The sequence below is a fragment of the Typopeltis vanoorti genome, chromosome 25, assembly GCF_054136105.1.
Source record: "Typopeltis vanoorti isolate ZY-2024b chromosome 25, IOZ_Tvanoo_1.0, whole genome shotgun sequence".
Taxonomy (NCBI): domain Eukaryota; kingdom Metazoa; phylum Arthropoda; class Arachnida; order Uropygi; family Thelyphonidae; genus Typopeltis; species Typopeltis vanoorti.
In genome coordinates this window covers 1,284,335-1,309,435 of record NC_143573.1, presented here as the reverse complement: position 1 = coordinate 1,309,435, position 25,101 = coordinate 1,284,335, and the positions used below count along the sequence as shown (strand labels likewise).

Here is a 25,101-nt window from a genome sequence, read left to right as displayed (position 1 = left end):
CCTAGTTGTTTGGCTTCGACCCTTAAGCAACTCCACAAAATAATTAGTTTGCTAATTTTCAGTGAAGTTAAGCATTGTGTTTAACATGTTTTACTCTGTCATGGGTTTCATCAAAGCTAAAGCATATGCATTTAGACATCAGGTTAGCAAATTGGAAATTAGCCATCTGATGTCAGGGAGTTGTGTGTTTGTGGGTTTCTACAGACTTCGATGCCTGGACTTTTTTTATCCTCTGTGTCCATGATATTGTCACTGCATTGTAGGGACATATTCATTTATATGCAGATGCAAAACTTGAGAGAGCTATTAGTAAAGGTGCTGGTTCCTGATGTTGAATAAGCTAGATAGACAGGTGAATAAATGGGGATGTCAGTTTAATGAACTAAATATATATAAAGGCTTAAAATTTGGGAACCTCTGATAGGAGGTTGTATGCTCTATTGGCAAGAGGAAGTGGAGAATGAAAAGAAATTATTTTACAGACAATAAGAATTTGAAGTTTCCAGGACATTTTGAAAAGGTGATAGAATTGAGAAAAATGTTAACCAGCAGAGATAAAACAATAGTGGTTCCTGGTCAGATCTGGTCACTGAGATCTAGAGGGGAATGAAATAAATGGAGAGAGAGGCTAGAGAGATAGATAATGAACACAATTCTGGGAGTGTGGAATATCAATCATTGGATCGACTGAGAGCTTGTAATCTGCAAATTTTGGAAAGGAAACAGAAGACAATATTATTGAAGTATTTTAGCTGTTGAGAAGTAACTAATTAGATTGACATTAGGAAAATTTTTCATATCGCAGGATAAGGGAAAAGAACAAGGAAAGGAAGTGGCATTTTTCACATAAGAGGGTTATTGGACCATGCAATGCGGGTAATGAGAATGCAGATAGTGTTTAATAATTCTTGAAGTTACAAGACTTACAATAAGTCTTGTGACTTCATAGACGTCCTGAATATTTTTATATAAAATGAGAAAGAGAGAGAGAAATATGTAGGAAGATGTAGTGATTATATTTTCTTTGTCAGTTAAATAATCCATTTATTAATTGTACTGTCTTGGATCACTACATCTGTTGAGAACATTGGACCCATGCATACCTTGTGCATTTCCATACTCCATACAGAGGAAATAAAATACATTGTCCTTTCCTTTTGATTTAAATGACTTGTTTTTTGTCCATATCTGTTTAGATGGGCCATCTTTTAATTGTGGTTGGTGTTACACTGGGAATGACATTTCACAGTTTCTTTGCTGATGGAACATATTCATGTGATTTATAGTATATTTTTTCATTAACAGCTGTTGTCTGTCCATCTGCAGTATAGGATTCTATCTCATATCTTGATCTCAAACCTTCATCTCCATCTCTTTATCAGTCTGAAAATGTCTTCAGAAAAATACCTGATGTATTGAGAACAAATGGATATTTGCATAGCTGAAGATATCAAATTATTTGTAAAACATAATGCAAATAAAAATTTTGTCATCATGCAAATTATGGGTTATTTTTATTTATTTATTTATTTTTTAACCAAAAATGAAATATGGATAGATCAGGTTTTTTCTGCTACTTGATGTGGAATCAACAATATCCTGTTTAGTTCAGTGATTCATTTATCCAGATCTTTTCCATTTTGTAGCCTACATAAGGTGTCCCAAAGGGACAAGTTGTGACTAAACTTACTTTATTGATTCTGTATTTGAAGTGCTTGTAAGCAATTTAATGACTGATATTTTGTTGCATCTGTAGTGGATTGAGCTGAAATTAGGTTGGATTTCCTTCATCTATGCAATAATATCCAACCATTGGAAGTTCAATTCTCTCCAGAAGTTATTTAATTTCTCTTTCTCTGTTTAGCTGATTTAAATTAATTTTTTTTAATCTTTTTAACATTCTCTGTTTATTCAATGAATACTTGTTTGTCCACATGCTCATTTCAAAACCATTTATTTATTTTTCTTTAAAAATAAGGATTTTCTAAACAAATGCATGCAATTTAATGACAATCTGCCATTTTCAAGGATAACAGATTATAATTATAATTTACATGTTCAGTCTAATTTTTAAAAATATAACATCTATTAGCTTAGATATACACCATGTTGACAAAAGTATTTGGTCACCTTAAGTGCTATGCAAATTTCTGATTCCCACATGCAAATATTCAAGGAGTGTTTGCATAAGTCAGATAATAATAGGCAGGATGTGCTACTTGATTTGCACTGTACTCAATGTCAGGATGCAATGTCAGCTGAATTGACAGACTTCCAACATGGGATGGTGTGTGGAAAGACCATATCAGTGTTCTTTCTGTCTGTGGCATTGCTACCCATTTCGGTATAACGAAACAAAATCCACCATTGCTTATGTCATTTCATAGAGGGGAAAGTTGATGGTGCTACCACAGCAGGAAAGTGCCCTGGGAGCCCACTGATCGAGATTACGAAGCTCTATCTCAGAATGTGCAAGCATCCTGCATGTCATCAGAGGCGGACCTCGCACTCAACCTGGAAAATGCTGCAGGAACATCTGTCAGCACTAGGAACTGTCCATAGTTGCATGCCTTAGGTTACTACTGCAGAGTTGCTGCAAACAAGCTGTAATCACTCCACTTCAGCACCAAATGGCATTTGGATTGGTGTCTTTCAGGCAGTTCCTTTGCCTTAGATGATTGGAAAAGGGGTCTGTGGAATGACAAATCACACTTCCAAATATTTCACTCTAATGGGCATGTTTGAATCTGAAGATTACACTGGGAACTGTTTCAGCAGGACTACATTGCTCCTGCTGTCAAGTTTGGTGGAGGCTCGGTAATGGTATGGGGATGTTTCAGTTGGATGGGGCTTGGTCCGTTGGTGAATGTGCCCAAAACCACGATGTCTGATGGCTACGTGGACTTCCTGGACAATTTCATGATTCCAACACTGTGGAAGCGCTTCAGCAGTGACCCTTGCATATTTCAGCATGACAGTGCTCCATGTCATACCTCACTGCATGTCACAGACTAGTTTCCACACCACAAAACAATATTGAAATGTTGTAATAGCTGGCTCAGAGTTTAGGCCCCAACCCCATCGAACAACTTTGGGATGAATTAGAACGGCGAATTTGATCCAGACCACAGTGGCATCATCAGTAGTGAGGGTAGCTTTGCACGAGGAATGGAAGAATATTCATGCTGCAACATATCAGAAATTGGTTGAAAGCATGCACAAAGGGTAGATGCTGTCATTCAGGCAAGAGGTGGTTCCGCTTGGTACTAGAAATGTCATTAAAATGAGTTTTTATACCAAATAATTTTGACAACATAGTGTATAATCCAAAGAAGTTAATTTTTAACCATTTAATGTTTAAAAGTGTTTAATGAATACAAATATATATATATATTTTTTTCCCTTTTGCAGTAACTGGTGGCCTTTCTTTGTTGTTGTTTTCTATCTTCTTGCACCTGTTCCAACAATAATTGCTCGTCGATATAGAGATGATATGGGTACCAGCAGTGCTTGTCAGGAATTGTCTATTTTTTTAACGACAGGCATTATAATTTCAGCATTTGGATTACCAGTAGTGCTAGCAAGAGCACCTAAAATCACTCCTGTGGTAATTTTAAAACATACATTTTTAAAGAAGTCAGTACTTGTAGAACTACATTGATATCATAATCTAGTACCTATGAATTCAGAGGCAGTATTAATGATTAACATCAACAATTTTTGATTAACAGTACATTTCCAACAAAACATTTCCAGATAATGGTCCTCTTATGACTGGTTGGAAAAATCTAACTGTTCAATTTAATATGTACAGAAAGACTTATGTGTCGTTCATTATCTATAATAAAGTTTAACGGTATAACTAATACCAAGAGGAAGAAATACATTTATTAAGCTCACTAATATTTCGCTGGTTTTTTACCCAGCATCATCAAAGCACAGTTAAACTGTGACAGGCACATAGTAATGGAGTATCCATTATCCACTGGGTAATGGAGTATCCAGAGCATGGCAGACCATGCTCTGGATACTCCATTACCCAGCATCATCAAAGCACAGTTAAACTGTGACAGGCACATAGTAAACCAAGTACTTGTTGAAGCAGTTTAAATTGTAACTGACACCTAATGTCCCTATGTGGTGCCCTCTATGGATTAGATAACTACAAAGTTAATTCATTGAAGTCCAGCTATTAAGTTTTAAAGTGATAGTCTCTCAGATTTTTGGTAAAATAATGCAACCACACTTGTTTAAGATTGGGAGAGTATTTCATGGCTTATGCTGATTCTAAGAATATCATCTATGACATGTAACAACTTCTATATAATAAAGATGTTTTTCTCCATCTGATCCTATGTAATGGAGTATCCAGAGCATGGTCTGCCAATCCTGACTTGCCATACAGATGATCTTGGATGTAATTTTTATATTCTTCCTTAGATTAGTTTATGTTAACTGATCTACCAGTCTGTCCAAATCAGACTAACTTGCAGGGAAAAGGAACTTTAAGCGCTCTTGGATGTTCAAGAGGATGTAATCGATCTTTAGAACGTCTAAAAATAGCTAGTTGAATGAAAGGTTTGAAAGTGATATGGAGATCATATTTGCAAAGAACTTTTTTGGCTGTTTTTTCTGATGTACCCTTAACATATGGAATGGTTTTGCTTTGATCCTGTGTGTTGCATGTGGGGAGGATGGGGGGGGGACATGTAATATTCTTTCTATTTTATATGGGCTGTAGCCGTTGCCTAAAAAGTTATTGCAAAGGACCCTAAACTCGGTTTCAAGGACTGGGTCATTTGAACAAATAGCCCCAGCTAAATGAGAGTTTTTAGGACTTTTGAGGATGCCATGCTGTTGGGAAGGGTGCTTGTGTAACTGTTTATGTAAATACCAGTATCTGTGGGTTTTCTGTAGATAGAGAAGGATAATGAGCCATTGGGAAGTGTCCTACTAGTAATGTATCTAAAAAAGGGAGACTATTAATACTTTCTTTTAAGCTTAAATGCCCACCCATCCTCGGTATATGGGGCCCCTAAAATTTGCCAAACCCAATACCTCCCTTTATCTAAAACTAGATAGCATAGACAGCCCCGCTTACAAACTGGCTAAACATTTATCCAAATCACTTTTCTCCCTTACAGGCAACTCTCTGTCATCTATTAAAAATTCTTTTCACTTTAAAACGTTAAGAGAAAATATAACTCTGACAGGTTCTGACATCATGGTCATTTGACACCCCCCTCACTTTTAATTAATGTACCTTTAACAGAGACCCTTGCCCTTATCCCCCCCCCCAACATAATTGAATTATTCATATTTACCATACATGCTGGTTATTTCCTGTGAAAAGGAAAAATGTACAAGCAGCTAGATCTAGATAGGATTGCTGTAGTTCCACCTACCCCCAGAACTTCTATATGGAACATTTTGAAAATCAAGCTCTCAACATAGATGCACAAAATCCATCAATTTGGCTGTGCTATGTTGATGATGTGTTTGCTGTTTGGGCTCTTAGTCCAGACATATTAGATACCCTTTTTTCAGCATCTTAACAGCAAACATCATAAAATAGACTTCACCATAGAAAAAAGAAAGCAACAGTAGTCTCCCCCTTTTTTAGATACACTAAGGGGTTGATTTCCTAATGGCTCATTATCTTTCTCTATCTACAGAAAACCCACTCATACTGGTAGGCATTTACAAAAACAGTCACACTACCACCCTTCCCAACAGTATGGTATCCTCAAAACTCTTACCCACTCAGCCATGGCTATTTCTTCAAATGACCCAGTCCTTGAAACTGAATCAATGGCTAAAGCCATATAAAAATAGATAAAATATTACATGCCCTATCCCTCCTACACTCGACACACACACAGGATCATAGCAAAACCATTCCCATTCCATATGTTAAGGGTACATCAGAAAAAAAACAGCCAAAGTTCTTTGCAAATACAATCTCCATATCACTTTCAAACCTTTCATTTAACTAGCTACTTTTATACATTCTCCTCAAGATCGACTACATCCTCTAGAATAGTGCTTCCCAAACTTCTGGATGTCAGGGCCCCCTTTGGAAAAATTAAAATATTTCACGGCCCTCTCAAAAAAAAAATCGTAATATAGAAAAACATATATTATTATAATATTTATTGTATTTATATTCAATGCAAAACATACACAGCGAATATTGCAAAAATCAAATGCAAATATTACATTGTTAGCATCTTATATACACATTTGACATGGCACATTATCTCATACTTTTATGTAGATAGATATATTGTTATTGTACATTTGCAGTACAAGCACATGAAACGTAAAACGATTAGTAATAAAAAAAAGAATTAAAAACATAAAAGAAGTTTAATAACAATTTAATGTGATGGATGTGTTTCAATACTGCTACACAAAAAGTTAATATCATGTGAAATATTTTAAACTGCAATTCTTAGATTTCTGCTTGGAAATGAAATTTATATTTTGAAACTTAAACCGGGAGCCGTGGCCCACAGTTTGGGAAGCGCTGCCTTAGAAGACTAAAGTATAAGATCTGACAATATTAGAATCCTGACAAATAACAGATTAATATATGAAACTTATATGAATAAGCATATATTTACTAATATTCATTAAGCGTCTAAATATGTAGGAAGCGAAATTTGCAAACTTGCACCAATATGTGATTTTTTCCATTAAAATATAAAAAATAACAAAAAGAAATACATACATACATCTTCAAGGCCCACCTTTCCTAATTGGGTTGTGGGGGCAACAGCTGCAAGAGGAACTTCCAATAGTCACGATCCTCTTCCACCAAGCTCAGTTGTTCTGGTGGGATTCCCAAACGTGTCCACCCAAGGTTTTGGATATAATCTATCCAGCAAGTCCTTGGCCTTCCACGTGGCCTCCCATCCTCTGGCTTGGCAAAGAGGGCCTGCTGAGGGAGCCTCTCTTGTGGCATTCTGACCAGGTGCCCGTACCAACGTAACTGTGATCTCTCAACACGGAGAAGCAGCGGTTGAGTATTGAGGGTTTCCCGAATTGCAGAACTTCTGACTGTCGAGTCTTGTCAGCCCCACAACCCCTCGAAGGAACCTCATTTCAGCCGCTTGGATTCGTGTCTGCATTCTTTCGGTCATTACCCAACTCTAATGACCATAGGTGAGGATGGGGACATAGACTGTATTGAAGACAGCCATCTTTGCCTTCTGGCTTAACTCCCGCTTCAATACTACCGAATGACCAAGCTCCCGCAATATTGAGTTTGCTAAGCCAATTCGAGTATCTAGCTCTACGTCCCATTTTCCATCATTCGTGAATATGGATCCAAGGTATTTAAACTTCTCCACCTGCTTCATTGGGACTCCACTTACATGTAGAGTGCACTGGGATGGTTGTCTTGAGAACACAAATGTTTCAGTTTTGGCCACACTGATCTTCATTCCGGCATCTGCACAAACAGCTACAAACCTATCCAGGGTCTGCTGGAGGTCATCTGTGGAAGAGCTAAGCAGAACTAGGTCAGCTGCAAAAAGCAGATGTCCGATGCTACATCTTCCAATTCTGACACACTCACTGCCTCGGCTGTGTCTATCAATCCAGTTCATAAATATTATGAAAAGGAGGGGTGACAGAACATGCCCTTGGCAGAGGCCAACGGAGACTGTGAAAGGTTCAGACTTTGTGCTATTTACCCTGACACAAAACTCTGGGCATTTATACAGGAACTTGATGGCAGCTAATAGTTGGCCATCCACTCCATACTCCTGTACTACTTGCCAAAGGTTATACAAAAAGAAATAATAAATAATAAAAATTAAATGCGTTTCTTTTAAGATAAAAAAATCTACTTAGTCTTAAAACATTTTAAATTTGTTTTCATTATTTTACGGCCCCCTCAACAAAACCTACAGTCCCCAAGGGGACAGCAGCCCACAGTTTGGGAAGCGCTGGTCTAGAACATCCAGAATGTGCCTTGTGTCTGCAGGACAGACTTGTAAATCAGTTAATGTAAAAATTACATCCACGATCATCTGCGTTACAAGTCAGGTTTGGCAAACCATGCTCTGGATACTCCTTCACATAGGGTCAGATGGAGAAAAACATCTTTATCATATAGAAGTTGTTACGTGTCAGGGAAGATATTCTTAGAATCAGCATCAGCTATGAAGAACTCTCCCAAACTCAACAAGCATGGTTGTATTAATTTACCAAAGATCTAGGAGCTGTCATTTTAAGACCTAATAACCAGACTTTCCTGAAATAACTTTGTAGTTATCTGACCCATAGAGAGCACCACTTAAGGACATTAGGTGTCAGTTACAATTTAAATTGTTTCGACAATTACTTGGTTTAGTGCTGTGTGTCTCTCACAGTTTCATTGTGCTCTAATGAAGCTGGGTAAAAAACCAGCGAAATATTAGTGAGCTTAATAAATGTATTTTTTCTCTCTGTGTTTAGTTGTACCGTTAGGCTTTATTGTGGACATTGAGTTTAATAATGTGCTTCTTTCCATTCTTTGAAGAAGCTTGTGGCATTTCATTTGATATACCAGGACTTTTTTTTCAAACATATTCATGCCAGATTGTGTATTATATGTGATGTGAACTGGGCAGGAGCCTGTCCAAGTTCTGATTCTTTTTTAATTTTATATATCAGCTTCATACAAAAGAGGTATGGAGACCTATAATACAATAAATACCATGTGTGAGCAAGTGATTATGGAGAAGAAAGGAATTTGTTACTATTTCTTATGAGGGAAACTGTTCCCCCAAGAATGTTACACTGAGAATGTATTTGAAAAGAGGTATATGGAATGAAGGAATAGGATGGGTAGGTAAAAAGTACAGAGGTACTTGAGAATTAGTGGAAAAATCTGATGAGAAGAAACCATCCACCATACACACATAATGGCTGACCACAGAGAAAGTTGGCAGTCTACTCACAAAGGAGAGGAAGGAGACTATAAGATGGCAACTTGGATAGAAGGTTGTCATGTTAGACTCGAACAGATGCCTTGGAAATATCTAGAGCAAACCACATAGGATTTGTCAGTTCTTTCCATGGTCTGCCGGTTAGTTAGGTTAGGATGGCTGTGTCCAAAGGTGTATAAGGTTAGTAAGGAGTTTTACTGCAGAACAAGAATGGTTGAATCCATATTGGAGATCACTAATTAACCACTTGAGCTTGGTACTGGGGTAGTGAAGAAGCTGGATGTTGATGACCTCTATACGTTTGAGAATATTAAGGTGAGAACAATAGGAAGATGACTGATTGTGTTCTCCCTTTAAAGAACAGGCTGGATAAAAGCTTGCTTTCATGTTATTGAATAATTCCCGGATGAGTAGGATAGCTTGTCATGGTGATATAGAATGAGTGTTAGTTCTGAAGCACAAGTCTGGTACAGGATACTGGACTGGAGGACTTATTAGTATCAAGGCTATTAAATATTTTCTCTTGTCCTGATGAAAGAGGGGGCACATACTCTTCTTTCAGGAGTAAAATGAGCACAAGTTTTTCTTGGTGGTTCTTTGGAATAAGTTGACCTATACTTGTGCTCCTCATGTTTATTGTTTTAAAAGTGATTTCCACATAAATTGCATCAAGTGAAACCTCAGTAGCAGTTATGAAATGTATTAATATTACCCATAAGTACTCTTAAAGTGTCTGATAAGTTTTTGTTATTCATATAGTATCGGCCACATATAAGTATCTACTAATGCCTGCCACAAAAAGCAAAGATGGCAGCGACAAAGTCCAAATGACAGTGTTCCAGGCATAGATAATGAAGAGCAGCCGAGTAGCACTAATAAATCCAACAGTATTATCAAGTGTCACGACTGTAGGCACCATAAAAGGTCAATGTGATTCTTGTTGCCAATGGTCACATGCTCAGTGCTTGAAAATCAATGAATCGGCATATAAATTTCTCGTGAATTTGAACCAGCCTTTCTTCTGTCTACTGTGCCTCCCTTCGGTGAACCTGAACTTAGAAAAAAAAAACAAAAAAACATTGAAAGCTTGGAGCAGCACAAATCCACAATCAACATTTTGATAAGAAATCACTCTTCACCAATACTTTTCCTCAAATGCCTACATTGATGATTTCAATACATTCCCCAACCATTTCAAACATCCAACACTCAATGCCTTCCCTGATCCTTCATCAGGAAATGATCAGAAAATTCCTGTCCAAATTAGATACTAAAAATGTCACCTGGCCCTGATGGCATTCCTCCAATTGCCCTGAAAATTGTTGCTCTAGAGTTTACTCCTATTCCATGTCGCTTGTTTATGCTCTCTTACTCCACTGGCATCTACCCTACACCCACTCTGGAAATTAGCCTATGTCTAACCTATACCCAAGAAGGATGACAGATTCTCTGCTATCAAATTTTCCTAATATCTCTCTTATCTCAGTCCTCTCTAAAGTAATGGAGAGAACCATCAACAGCTAACTTCTATGCTATATTGTGTTAATGTCTGCTTTGTCCTATCTGTTTTATCTGTGTTTTTTTTTAGTTATATTTACTCTTACTTTATGTCTTAGCTTTCTTACTTTTGCTCACACCCAGTAATTTAGCGAATTTATTTGATTTACGACTGCACCAGTTAGACTACTCATTGAGTGAGAGTTTTGTAAGAATTATGAATGAAGATAAAGCAGATATTATTCCTTGTTAATTCTGACCTTTATATCAGTCATGGCATAAACTTATTAATATAAATACCTTACCCCTCAATTGTCAGATCTATGCTGGTTTGTATTTTTTGAATTAGTGCATTGACAAACCAATCTCAGTGTATTGTTCGCAAACTAATTTAATCAAATCAAGAATTCAGTTCACATATGAACATAGATACAACAAAATTTTAAGTCATAGATAATTAAATCTTATAATCTATCCCTAACTTATGGTATTCTTATTAGTCATTCTTACCCATTAAACAATAAACTTGTCAAGCATATGCTTGAGTAACAATAACTTACATTTACCACATACAGCAGTACGTTTACTCTTAGAATAAGTACTTATTCATTTGCATTGATATGATATTTTACAGTGATTTTACACTAACACAATTGACTGAGGAACAAAACACAGAACGTGATTTGTCCAGATGCACTTAAATATCTTTCTTTGTACTTGCAACGAATTACACATCATATATACTTTTCATTCACCATAGTCCTTACTTGATTCCTTTGTCTACTCGTTGAAGTTCCCTTTCTTCCTTCTATATGCCTGTTTTCTTCTTTCCCATCATTTTTCTAAGTCTTTTGTCATTGATATCCTTTTACTTTCAGATTCTGGTACTCAGCAACGTGGCAGCCTTGGCTATTCAACTAATGCTTTTTCCAGTGAGCTCTCTATGGCGACATATGCCAACTTCCTGATGTGAGATGCTCTGGTGATGGATAGTCAAGTTTCACATGGTGGTGGACCCGGGGGGGGGGGACTCAAAAATACCTCTCTTTCTGATGACTGACAGTTGGTCCTCACATGGCAGTGGTTCTTGGGAAGAGATGGCTGAAAACCCCTAAGACGTTCTCCTTTAATGCATATATAGACCTGAATTTCATGTGGTGCGCATGCGCAACACTTAAGATTTCCATATTAGAAAGTGCGCTAATATCAGAACACAATGACATTGTACTTCATACATTTGATCAACCATTTCATAATAAAATTATAAAACGGTTAATCACTGACAACGACAAATCATTATATATTTTTATCTTTAGAAAAAACTTGTAAAATTAACATGATACATCATTAATCATGTGAGATTTTACAATTGAAAGTACTCAACTAATAAACAACCACCAGTGTGGATTCCATCAATGCCATTTAACAAGGGTTCTCCTCATCTATCTGACATATCTCTGGATAAGCACCATGGAAAAGTTTGGCAAATCCCAAGTGCTTACACTAGATATCTACAAAGCTTTTGACCAGATTTGGCACAAGAGTCTATTAAGTAAACTTCTATCATTTGGTCTGTTCCAAACTGGGTTACCAATTTTCTAACTGTGCAACTAATGCTGGGATCCCACAAGGTTCTGTCTCCTCACCCACCCTCTTTCTTCTATATATCAACAACCTGCTCCAGTTTATCATCAATCCAATACACAGTTTTGCTGACAAGAGTACTCTACATTCTTCCTTATTTGACAAACCTTGCACCAAACAAGCCACCACAACTCACAGAGAAAGCAACCTCTGCAAGCTTAAATTCTGATCTCCAAGCCATTCTTTGATGGGGCTCATATAACCTTGTCAATTAATCAATGCCTGCAAAACACTGTCCTGCCTTATTTCCTACAAAAAAGAACTAATTCTCCCAGCCTTATCTTTGACAACACTCAAATCTCTAGATATGAGATTTCTCTCCTTTGCATTACCTTGACTTTGACTTCAAGACTCTTAACATACCATTGCCTCCTTGGCATCCAAAAACTTAGGATTTCTCTTTCGCTCAAGGCATTAGTTTACCTCTGAACAGCTATTAACCCTGTACAAATTGCAAATCTCCCCCATCCATCTAATACTGCTTGCACATTGAGAGAGGTGCCCCTCAGAGCTCCCTAAAAATACCCAAAGCAATACAAAAGAGAGTAGTTAGACTGGTTGACTCATGTCTTACCAGTTCACCCCAACCACTCTCACACCGGTGTTTAGTATCTACTGCATGCATTTTCTATAAATATTTCCATGATGTCTACTAGCATTAATAATTCCCCCCCCCCCTCCTCCTCCTCTCTCTCTACAAAATCCATTGAAATGTGCAACTACCACCCAATACTCTTTTACATTCCATCTCCATACTAATAGAACAAGTTTCTTTTCCTCCTCCTCCTTTATTCCTGTTATTGTTGTACTCTGGAACAGCCTCCCTTCCCATGTGTTTCCCAAGAAATACAATGCAATACACTGACCTTCAGATCTAACTCGAACTAGTTCCTCCTTTCCCAAATGTCTTCCTGTACATGGTACTTGCAGTTGACCAACCAACCAACCTCTGTTATATGGATCCAACATAAATACTGAAGATGATTTGTGGAACAGGAGGAGGAGGAGATTTGCCTTGGTTGTAGAAACAAGAGTTGGGTGAGTCTGGTGCCCAAGAGGTCTAGCTTATCTCTAGGTGATGCTGCCATTGTTCTATTAGAATGTCAGAGAGAGAGAGGTGGAAACAGTAAGCCGAGAAGTTTAGCCCAGCGGCCTTGGCAAGGAACCAGAAGGCTCAGCTGCCATTTTAGTTGTAGGCAGGCTCAGTGCCTTTAGCCCTTGGAATGTCAGGTTTAGATTTTTTGATGAATTTTTGGCATCTATTACAGACCATAATGCAAGCTGAGTGACTGGAGTTTTTTGCTTGAGCCATTGAGTGTGTGTGCTGCATTTTACTTGGATTTTGGCACATTTGTTGAAAATGCAAGGCCTTGATATTTTGAGTTGAATGAAGAATAAAGGCAACCAGCCCTAGCAAGAATATTTCAGTTAATTACACGAGAGCAAGTGCTATGATCAGTAGAACAGAGGTAATGATCACACCATGAAAAAGAAGCATAACAATCCTAGAGATTGCCCTTTTTCTGGAAAAAGAGCAATCTGTAGTACAAGAACATGAACAAGGTTACAGTTAGAGTTGCAAAGAAGAGGAGTAATCAAATCTAGCATTCTCTGACCTACAGTTTTTTCTGTTGCATGCTGCATGAGGAAGTTGTCTCACAACAGCTCGTTAAATTCAGTTTCACTTCTCATGAGATTTCACCATATACCACAATCAATGTTTGTATAATTAAAACCCATGATGGTTACTTGTTTTGCATCCATCATGTTTATTTGTAAAGTTTATTCATCATGACTAGCAACTAATCGTCTAAGTCCGTAACAACACTCCACTATGTATTTGATCTTGTTAGACTCCACCTTATCCCAGATGGTTTCAAACTCACTGCTGCATGGAAGATTGTTGCTAGTATTGAGTTAAAGCTTTCTACTTTAATTGGACTCGAAGAATCCAATATCAATAGCAGTGCACCGCACCTCTCCTATTCTTCCTAAAAATACTGCACCTTTATACTCAATACCAGTTAGTATAGTTGCCTCTGATAGCCAAGTCTCACTAATGCCTAGCATATGAGGCCCCAACATGTTCACCAACGCAACAAACTCTACCCCATTGTTTTTGATACATCTGGCATTCATGTACAGACATAAGTTACCTGTATGTTTTTTGTATACTCACTTCTGTTGTCTGCTGACCCAGTTGTGTAACTTGCAGATCTTTATTCTTATCTAATACCTTTGCTTATGCTCTCATCCTTGCACTTTCTTAAGTCTGAACTAGAAAAATGCACAATAATTTTTTTCCTCATAATTGTTTTCATGAAAATGCACATTCCTCTCATTAATTCTCTACCTCTCTCTGTTAGGTCTCTTTAGTCACTCATGTCTAAATACCTGTTATTGAATACATTGAGGATGCAATCACAACAACTAACTGTAACTTATTCCACTCACCACATGCCATAGAAGAACCTGACCTCACACTTTTTCTAACCACACACTCACTTGCCATAAGCTACAAAATCTCTCTTGTATCTATATTGTATGATGAACTTCTTACTTGTATGTTTCTATCATATCTCCTCCCTTCTGCTTTGTCTATTCCTCAAATTTTGTAAATCACATTCTCTTAGTATATCTTCGTGCACAATTCTATATCATCTTGATTATTTCCACACTCCCCCACACACCACTACTGGATATTTTTGTTTCCATGTATGTTTGCACTCCCTATCACTGTGTGTGTGTGTGTGTGTGTGTGTGTGTGTGTGTGTGTGTGTGTGTGTGTGTGTGTGTGTGTGTTTCCAAGGCTTGTTCTTAGTGATAATTTAACCATCTTAATAATGTTGTCTCTGTACTTCATTTCTCTGTTCACTATCATATCAAGTCTTACATGAAGCATATTTGATACTCTTAGAGCCTCCGTAGCTCAGTCAGTATAGACAAAGCCCTTTGTTCAAAAAGACCTGGGTTCAATTCCCATCAGTGACATGAGGAACCTTTATCTGATCTCTTTTGACTAAAGGTGAGTTAGCCAGTCTCAAATGGAGGTAGAGGGTTTTTTCACCCAGAAACTCTGGTTTTTCATTCTCCAGAACAGGCCAACTGGTCCCGTGAACACACATGGATTACAATCATGAATACATCCCAGCCATATGCCGGTCCTGAATCCAGATAAAATTGGGGGGTTGGGGAAAGCAATGAATGGTGAACTACCCTGTAAAAATCTCACCAGGAATGCTTTGTGGGCATGCCTACAAAGTCACCTACGACCGGAAACAACTGAAAGGGAAAACCAGGACAGGACTAAAGTATAGGCTTTTCTATGTAAACACTCATTTATTACAAGATTCTGTTAATCTTTATTACAAAGTCTGTTTTGATTCCATTAAATAAAAATTAAAAAAAAAAAAACTATGATTTAATGCAAAGCTTAGTACAAGAATCTCCCACTGATGGTGGTACATTGACAGCTCTTTTCTACTAATGAATCTTATAGCAGCACTGAGAAATAGGATTCTTTGAAGGAGCATACTCTCTCTTGTGGGTCCATATCAGGAAATTGATGATGATGAAAAGAGATTGTTGATTGTATTGAAGAATTTGAGGAGTTTGTTAAGGTAGGTGATGATGATGATGCTACTACAATTCCAACACTAAAAGTTCTGCTGGTCATCAATAAATAAAGTTTATTACCATTGATGAAAGTGAAAAAAAGCAGGCATTTCTCAATAAAGATTCTGAGAATGCATTGAACATATTTGAAAACGTTTACCACAGATATGTCTGTTACCACAGATGTTATATCTGTGGTAACAGACTTATGTTTGGGAGTGATGTCTATGCTGTAATTTAAGTGCATATAATGCAAAAAGTGGCAGATGAATTTTTAATTCGATTAAGTTATTAAAAAGTTGATTTAGTTTCATACATTTCTTTAATGTTAATATTGTAATTTTGCTTTTATTAGAGTGTTTTATGTGATACTACAGTAAATATATTTTCATTTCACTTAGGTTTTTACCCCCATGTTTTCTGTTATAAATTAAAAAAAGAAAAGTTAGAAAAGGCATAATTAGATTGGCATATGCACCAAAAGAAATGTCAAATTTTGTGGCAGATCTTATTATTGTGAAATACTTGGGCAATTATTAAAGAAAGCAGTTTTATTCTAGGTTTATTCGACTTGTTATACACTGTTACCAGATCCTAGCTAATTTTTTTAAACAGTATTCGGACTTTAATGCAGTTCAGACAGTGCTTCTCTACATTATTCATGTGGTTTTTACCATGTTTGCATTGTTGATTCTTTAATTATATTTGCTTGTGCCTTATTATTTGAAATTTTTCACTGTAAATGTTCTTGATACTTGGGCAAAAATTATATACAAATAAATCTTATCTCATAAGTCTTTTCAGTTAAATTTTCTAAATGTTTTTGGTATAGTGGGAGATTTAATTTGGCTACTATCCCACTGTTACCACAAGAATTAGAGAAGAAGACTGATGCTAAGAGATTATTATTATAATTATTAGTTATTATTAACTATAGAATAACACGTATGCCAAAGTAAATAACTTTTTTTTATTAAGTAAAGTTTTTATCTTATGTATCATAAGACATCATCAGTACAACAGTTAGAATTGAATTCAAAAAACTAGCATGCATACTTAAATTGGAATCCCTCTATGTATACAGTAATGTGTTCATAGATTAAAACTACTGGGCTGAAATTAAAATTAATTAAATTAAAATATAACAGATAAATTATTTAATACAATCGAGGATAACAATTTCCAAAAACTTTTGGAATAGTGAGACAGTCGTTCTGATTAAGATTAGGTCTATGAAGTAAGGTTTCAGCACTTTTTAAATATTAATGTTCATGTTAATATATGGATCTATGTAGTAGCTTAGCATTTTGCCATTGAATCCTGTTGTTAGTGTTTTCGATTCCATGTTCGAAACCATATATTCTAGGAGGTCTTGCTGACAAAGGCAATACCACTGCAGTGTTAGATGCCAAATCATATGATCGGAAAATGAATTTACTGCTTTGTGATCACAATACATACTCCCAACTTAATAAAGATCCTACCAAAAGTCAGCTCAAAAAAACTCAAGTTGTTGGATGCCACGACATCCATAGATCAAGAAACCATCAAAAGACTCAAAACATATCATGTAAGAACTCCTAGAATATATGGTTCACCAAAGTTACATAAAAGCAACCTATTGTGGATTCTGTAGGCAATCCCACATATAAAAAAATATCAAGATTTCTGTCTAACCTTCTCCATCCCCACATAGGCCACTCAGCTTCTTCGATAAAAAAAAAAAAATTCCATTGAATTTCATTCAAAAATAAGACATTAAACTAGCAGATACAGACATATTAGTAAGCTTTGACATTGTCTCTCTCTCTCTCTTCACTAATTATCCATCACAAAAAAGACAATGGAATTGTTAACCCAAAAATTTCTGCCAGACATAGTGGAATTATTCAAATTTGTAGTCACATCAGGTTACTTCACATGAAAAGATAAAATATATAAACAAGAGGAAGGAACAGCAGTGGATTCATCCTTATCACCCAATTTGGCAACATCTACATTGATGATGTCTTTGCAGCTTCTGTCTCCCGAAAACCAACTTTTTCAGGTTGTTATATCCATAATACATCAGCTCATCGTCCATCTCAAAAACATAGCATTATAAAATCTTTTGTATCCAGAGCACACAAGACTTGTTCTTCCGAAGAATCTCTAAAACAAGAATTAGAAATTATCAAAGAAACAGTCTTACTGAATGAATATAATCCAGTAACAATCCAAAAAATAATTAACTACTGTTCTACAAATCAACCCAGACAAGATAAATCACACAGGACTCATATACCATATATTAACGGCATCTCTGAATGTTTGGCAAAAATTATGAAAACATATCGACTCTCATTGCTACTTATAAACCCATCAACAAAATTCACAACGTGCTATCTTCTCCAAAAGACAAATTCTCACCAATGATGCTATTTGGCATATAGGAAGTACCATGTTCGTGTACCTTGTCTTACCATGAACAAACAGGAAGATCTATAAATCTCTGAACATCAAGACCACATCCACCTTATCAAACCTCATATATCTGGCCTTGCACAACATGGAATTGAAAACGCTAACCACAGGAACCAATGGCAAAATGCCAAGCTACTACATAATCCATATATAAACATAAACGTTTATATAAAGAAAGTGCTGAAGCTTTACTTCATAGACCTAATTTTAATCAGAATGACTGTCTCACTATTCCAGAAGTTTGAGAAATTGTTATCCTGAATTGTATTAAATAATTTATCCGTTATATTTTAATTTAATTAATTTTAATTTCAGCCCAGTAGTGTTCATCAATGAGCACATGACTGTATACATAGAGGGATTCCAATTTAAGCATGTACACTACTGTTTCTTGAATTCGTTTCCTATTGTTGTTTGATAATTGTACTGATGATGTCCTAAGATACATAAGATGAAATATTTACAGTGGCATAAGTGTTATTCCTATAGCTATGGATACCCCACAGGTTTCACTATATAAAAAAATATTATTATTGTATGGACTCCTCTATGGAGTCCAAAGACTCATTTGAGGAGACCTAGTTTATCCACACAATCTATCATACCTCTCTTTGAACCCATTAACAGACAAAGCACTAACAGCTGACTCTGGCAACTCATTCCATTCATTCACAACTCTCCAAGTGAAAAATCTAGTGCTGAAACATCTTATCTACCAACTTCTGCAGTCCACACATCTGCAATCTATCCTCATAGGGAACATACCACAGACCACTCACCATCTTGTTAGTGTGTTCTTCAGTAGCCAAGTAATCTTATGAGTTACCTTAGCAGTATGACCTCTAAACTTAAACTCTCTGTTTACCACCACCCCTAAATCTTTAGCTTCATCTATTTCCTGAAGTATAGTTTTATCAATGTGGTAAATAGTTTGTAATCTCTTTATCTCGAAATGCCTAACTTTAAATTTCTCCACATTAAACTGATACCCATTATCTTTTGCCCATGCTGACAGCCGATTTAAAGCATTCTGCAAGTTCTCCACATCACCTCCATTCACTACTGCTCTACCTAATTTTTCATCATCAGCAAACAACTGAATATTTCCTTTCAGGTTATTCTTATATCATTTATGTACACATTAAATAGTAGTGGTCCTAGCACTGAACCTTGCGGCACACCACTAATCACCAGCTTTTGCCTGAATTCTACTCCTCAGTATACTGCTTTTTGATATCTGTCCAGCAGCCACCCTGTTATACACATAACCAGTGTTATATGCATCCCCATTTGTTCTAATTGGGGATGCATATAATACCACTGAATACCACACAGACAAATGCCTTTATAGCCAATAAGGGGAAATGGGCACATGATGATGATATAGCCATTTCCCTTATCCAGCTCAGCTGTTGCTCCGTTATAAAAAGTTATAAATTACTTAGGCATAACGACCCTTCATAAAGCCATGTTGCTCTTCGTGGAGTATCATATTCCTATTCATCCATTCCTGAATTCTATTTTTTGATCAATTTTTCCAGTACTTTTACCACCACTCCTGAGATATTGGTTGGCCTATAATTTGCTACTGTAGTCTTAGAACTTCCCATATGCAAGTGAATTATTTTGCCCTCTTTCCACTCCCTTGGAACTCTACCAGAGCCGAGACTTAAATGATCTAGTCAGAGGCATCTCTTACACATTCCCTCAGAATGTGAGCTGATATCCCATCTAATCCAACAGCTGTATTCACATTGAGATTCTGTAATATCCCAAAAACCTCCAATTCATCCACCTCAGTTCCCACATAAGTCTGTCACATATGTCACAGCATTAACCTTACTTGTATGATATACCCTTGCAAAGTGGTCACTCAGTGACTCAACTACTTTATCTGCTTCTGTCACCTCATGACCATCAGCACTCATTAAGGTTATTCTTCCATGATCATTTTTCCTCTTACTTGCCACATAGTGAAAGAACTTTGGAATTTCTCTTGGCCTGCCTGTCTAGTTTCTTCTTGTAATAGACCCTTGGACTGTTCATAAGTTTGCTGGTCACCTGTCTTCTTATATACTCCACAGCATTTTCTTTTTCTGAAGCTCATGCTTAATAATATTACTCATCCATCTAACTCCTACCTGATTAACCTTTCTTTCCTTTTTGGTATACAGTTTATATGGATTCCTCTAGATGCTCCTTAACTATCTCCCATGCACTCCTACCATTCTTTTCTTGCCGGGTTTTATACCATGGCACAGCTTCAATCTTCCTCCTAAGCTTGTTATAATCACCATCTTGTAATTCCACATATACCTCCCTTCTTTACAGAATATTTCTCATTTTTTACAATCTTTCAAATCAAGACGAATGATCACCTTCCCCAGTTGGAGGCAGTGTAGCTACCTTAGTTATGTATATCACTTCTGATCCTGTGACCAGGTTCAGTCTTGTGCACCTCAAGTCCCCTCTATTTCATGTAATTCTCTCTCAGTAGGTATTCCTACCGAGAGATTCTAGTTTCCATTCCTGCCATGATCACTTGACTTTCACTCATTATACTAATTTGCTGATGCATGTCTTCTCAATCATCCCTGGAACGTCCTGGCCTATAACAGCAACCAACCATATATTTGGTCTTGTTGTTCTTGATCTCGCACCAGGCTGCCCTCCCACCTATCTCCTATTCTTTTTTGGCTGCAGTTCATCTGCTGTCATTAGCATTATCCCTTTCCCCATCCTGTCTTCCCTGAAAATGCTAAAGCTTTCACATTTTATCCCTTTAACTACATCATCTGATGTTAGCTAAGTCTCACTAATGCCTATAATTTTTGGCAAGGTTGCACTAACCAATGCTAAAAATTCCTCCCTCTTGTTCCTTGATACTTCTGGCAATAGTATCTAGAAACTACAATATCCCTTTAGGCCCTCACCCACCTTTACTTCCTGAGTTGACTTTCTTATTCAGTATTTTGGCTTGAGAGACTAGATTCTGCACTTGTTGGTCATTCTCACACTCACTCATTCACTCTCCTCATGGGTGCCTTCACACATGTTCATAATTAAGTTTTCCTGAATTTGCATTTCACCATGCTCAGTGAACAAAGCTCTCTCTAGACACCTAACACCAAAACCATTTAGATGCAGTCTGTCAGGTTTATACAAATTCTCCTTTCTGTCAAACATAGGCCATACGTCCACAACTCTATATCATTATTTTTTGCATAACCTTTGTATTGATTTGTTTGCTATTAACACACTCCTCCTCAGTTCACCTCTATCATAGCATGGTAGGAGCCTTACAATTTTTGCCTTCTCACTCTTCATTTTTGCTTGATCTAACAACTTCTTCACTTCCCCTCATAGAATGCATCTCACCTCTCAGATCATTAGTTCCAACCAAGACACTAAGACAGTTATTTCTTTTGCCTTACCTTTTTCATCTGGATGGCTTGATTCATCATCATCAGATTCCTGATATATACCCTCAAGGGGGTGTACAGGATATGATAGTACTACATGAAAAATTTACATCATTACCAACTTCCTATCTACAATTTTCCTCCAAATCAGTGTTAAATGTCAAGACTCCAATATTATCAGGTCTATATATTTCTTATAGGGGTGCTTAAGGGTCAAAGTTATATAACTGAGAGGAGACCTCCACATAGCCTTTAAAGGAATGCAGAGAACTGATCAGGGCTTCTGACCTAATGTCCAATCCTCACCTTCTCATGGTGCACCCTGTTAGGTATCTACCTGGATACTGAACGAATGAGGATGGGCTGGCAATTTGGAATTTAGCCGACCAAATTGTGTTCTTTATTGGCTTAAACCAAAATAAAAAATAATAGATTGCTTGATTAATATCATTAATTTTTGCACCAGGGAAACATGATTTTGTTATACTTTCATTCAGTACTCCTTTGATCGTTGAGTTCCCATACATGATTTTCTCCTTATGGAGAAAATTATGTTTTTTCTCATTTTATGACCCACTCTTGATTTTTACTTCAGATCATTTGCTTCTTTCTCTTCTCAGCCCTCCTAATCTGTTGCTGCATCTCCAACTTCTTGATTTTGTGCTTTGTCCTATGAAGGACAACATTCAAGATCACTATTTCTTTATTTACGTCTATTTCATTCTCCTGTATTTCTACCACTAAACGTTTAATATTAATTCTAACATTATCGTTTTTCCATTTTACCATCAATACTATCTGCTCTACTAACGTTCACTTCATTCTCACCACCTAACTTGCACTCACTGTTGAAACACTTAATACAAATTTATTCGCCTGTTTTACTCTCCTTCCATAAATCATTTAATTTTCACGATGAATACATCTCTGTCTCTCTCACACACACATTACACCATCTGCCTTATGTATGGATGATGTCACTATAGCACTTAGTTGACTTTCCTTGGATCTTTTAGGGAAATTGAGTAGGCACATAAAGTATATAATGATGAACTTTATTGAACTTACTTTACTTAGAATCATAAACTAGAGCAAAGTAAAGTGTAAATCGTGCATTAAGTTGAAAGATATCCATTCATCCAACATGTTCATATTGTTGTGTATAGAGACAGCTCCCATTATTGTGAAACTAATTTGTATCAAATACAGAAAGTTAATTTTATTATTACTTCTGTATTATAATGAATTTTATTATAAATAGTTTAATAATAATTATTATTATTATTACAAGGCATCTCCATGAGGTCAGATTTCTAATATTGTTAATGTGCAGTAAATAGCAAAGCCTAACTCTAGAGCCTGGTGGTATGCTGTTGGTTACCTATTTTCCTTGATTCTACCTCCCCATATGCTGCTCTGATGTTTGGCCAACAACCACCTGCTTATTTTTGTCTCCAGCTTCTTATCCATCCCAGTTTGCTTCTGTTTATGTAATTAGGTTCCATGCAATATTTTGTCAAATGCTTTTCATGGTCCAGCAGTATCATGCTGTATCCATTGGTTAATCCAACACTCAGCTGTCACTTTATTCTAGAAAGTTTAGTCAAATTTACATCAAGTTCTTCTTCTACACAAAGCTATGCCATACTCCCCATCAAATATCATATTCCTATCCATTCATTCCTGAATTCTCAGCACCTTTACCTTCACTTCTGATGAGTATAATTTGCTACCTCTGTCTTCAAACCTTCTTTATATAATATAACTATCTTTTCTTTCTTTTCATTCTCTTAGGACACCTCCCAGTGCTGAGATTTAAGTTTAAACACCCTGGTTAGAAATATAAGGGGGACCGGAAAGTAATCAATTATTTTTAATAAGTTATTTTTAGCTGATTGTTTTTTCTTAAATAACACATAAATTATTAAATTTGATTTTTATTTTTAAACATTAGCATTACTTTTCTATTTAAAAAATCAGTTTTTTTTTAATTTTAGGTTATTTTTTTTAATATGGAGGACTTTAAAGTTGAAGAGCACCATTTATGTCATTCTATGCTTTTTTGTTTCACCAAGGAAAGAATGCTACCGAGGCTACCAAAATTATTTGCTCAACTTATGGAGACGTATTGAGGGTTAACAAATGTCAGCGATAGTTTAAGAGATTTGCAGAAAAAAAATTTTGATCTCTCTGATCGTCCTCGATCTGGAAGACCTCTTACTCTAGATGACGATGCTCTTAAGACTCGTTGAATCAGATCCAAAACAAACCATACAAGAATTATCAGAGAAATACCTGGACAGAGGGACGAATTCCAGACGATTGGAGTAGAGCTCTCATAGTACCCATATATAAAAAGGGAAATAAAACTGAATGTGAGAATTACAGAGGTATATCCTTACTGAGTGTTCCTGGTAAAATCTATGCAAGTATACTTGAGAAACGGTTGAGAAGAATTGTGGAAGAAAAGCTTGGTGAAAAACAAGCTGGATTCAGGTCAAATAGGGGCTGTCAGGATCAGATCTTCCCTTTACGACAAATAGTGGAGAAATCATGGGAATATAACAAAGATCTGTATTTAAGTTTTGTCGATTTGGAAAAGGAATATGAGAAGGTGCCAAGAGAGAAGCTATTCAATACGCTACAGTTATATGGTATCAATGGGGCATTATATCAAGCAATACTTAGTCTTTATTTGAGTTGTAAGTCAGCAGTTAGAATTGAAGGAGGTACAGGAAGATGGTTTATTGTTAAATCTGGTGTGAGACAAGGATGTACATTATCCCCTCTGTTATTCATTATCTATATGGATCACATTATGAAGGAAAGTAGTATTAAACCTAATATCAAAATTGGAGATGTTAATGTTAGCTCTTAGCTTTATGCGGACGATGTTATACTTCTAAATAAATCTGCTACAAGTCTGCAAGATTCTCTGACTAAATTGAATAACAGTTGTAATAGATATGGTATGAAGGTCAGCAATAAAAAGACAAAGACAATGAAAATAGGCAGAATCATTGAAAATGTCAACTGTGTTGTGAATGGAGAACCTGTGGAACAAGTAAAACATTTCAGCTACTTAGGCACGATTTTTAGTGAAGATGGTAAATTAAATATGGAAATAGATAACAGAATCAACAAAGCTGGTATGGTAGGAAGTCAATTAAATAAATTCACATGGAATAAGAGAGAAATTAGTCGGAACACTAAATTAGCTGTATATACAAGACAGTGTTCAAACCAGTTTTAACTTATGGATCTGAGAGCTGGGTCAGAAGTAAAACACTTGACCAAAGATTAGAGCCCGCAGATATGAGAGTCCTGAGAAAGATTATAGGCGTGAACAGATGGCATCAATGGCAATATCATATTAAAAACGAGAATATTAGGAAAGAACTTGACATTGTCAGCATCCAGGAATGCGTTAGCAGAGCTAATCTCAGGTGGTATGGTCACTTAAACAGAATGGGCGAGGAAAGATTAGCAAAACAAGTGTTCTCTGCCAAGTTGGCAGGAAA

At 36.5% G+C, this 25,101-nt stretch overlaps 1 protein-coding gene across 1 annotated transcript in view; it reads left to right on the top strand.

Annotated features, from left to right (window-relative positions):
- Positions 1–25,101, top strand: part of LOC150092477 (leptin receptor gene-related protein) — a 104,843-nt gene that overhangs the window by 59,764 nt on the left and 19,978 nt on the right. Inside the window, exon 3 of the mRNA XM_090414460.1 lies at positions 3,412–3,607. Within this exon, the coding sequence (XP_090270586.1) occupies positions 3,412–3,607 (196 nt within the window). The remainder of the gene's footprint in view (positions 1–3,411; positions 3,608–25,101) is intronic.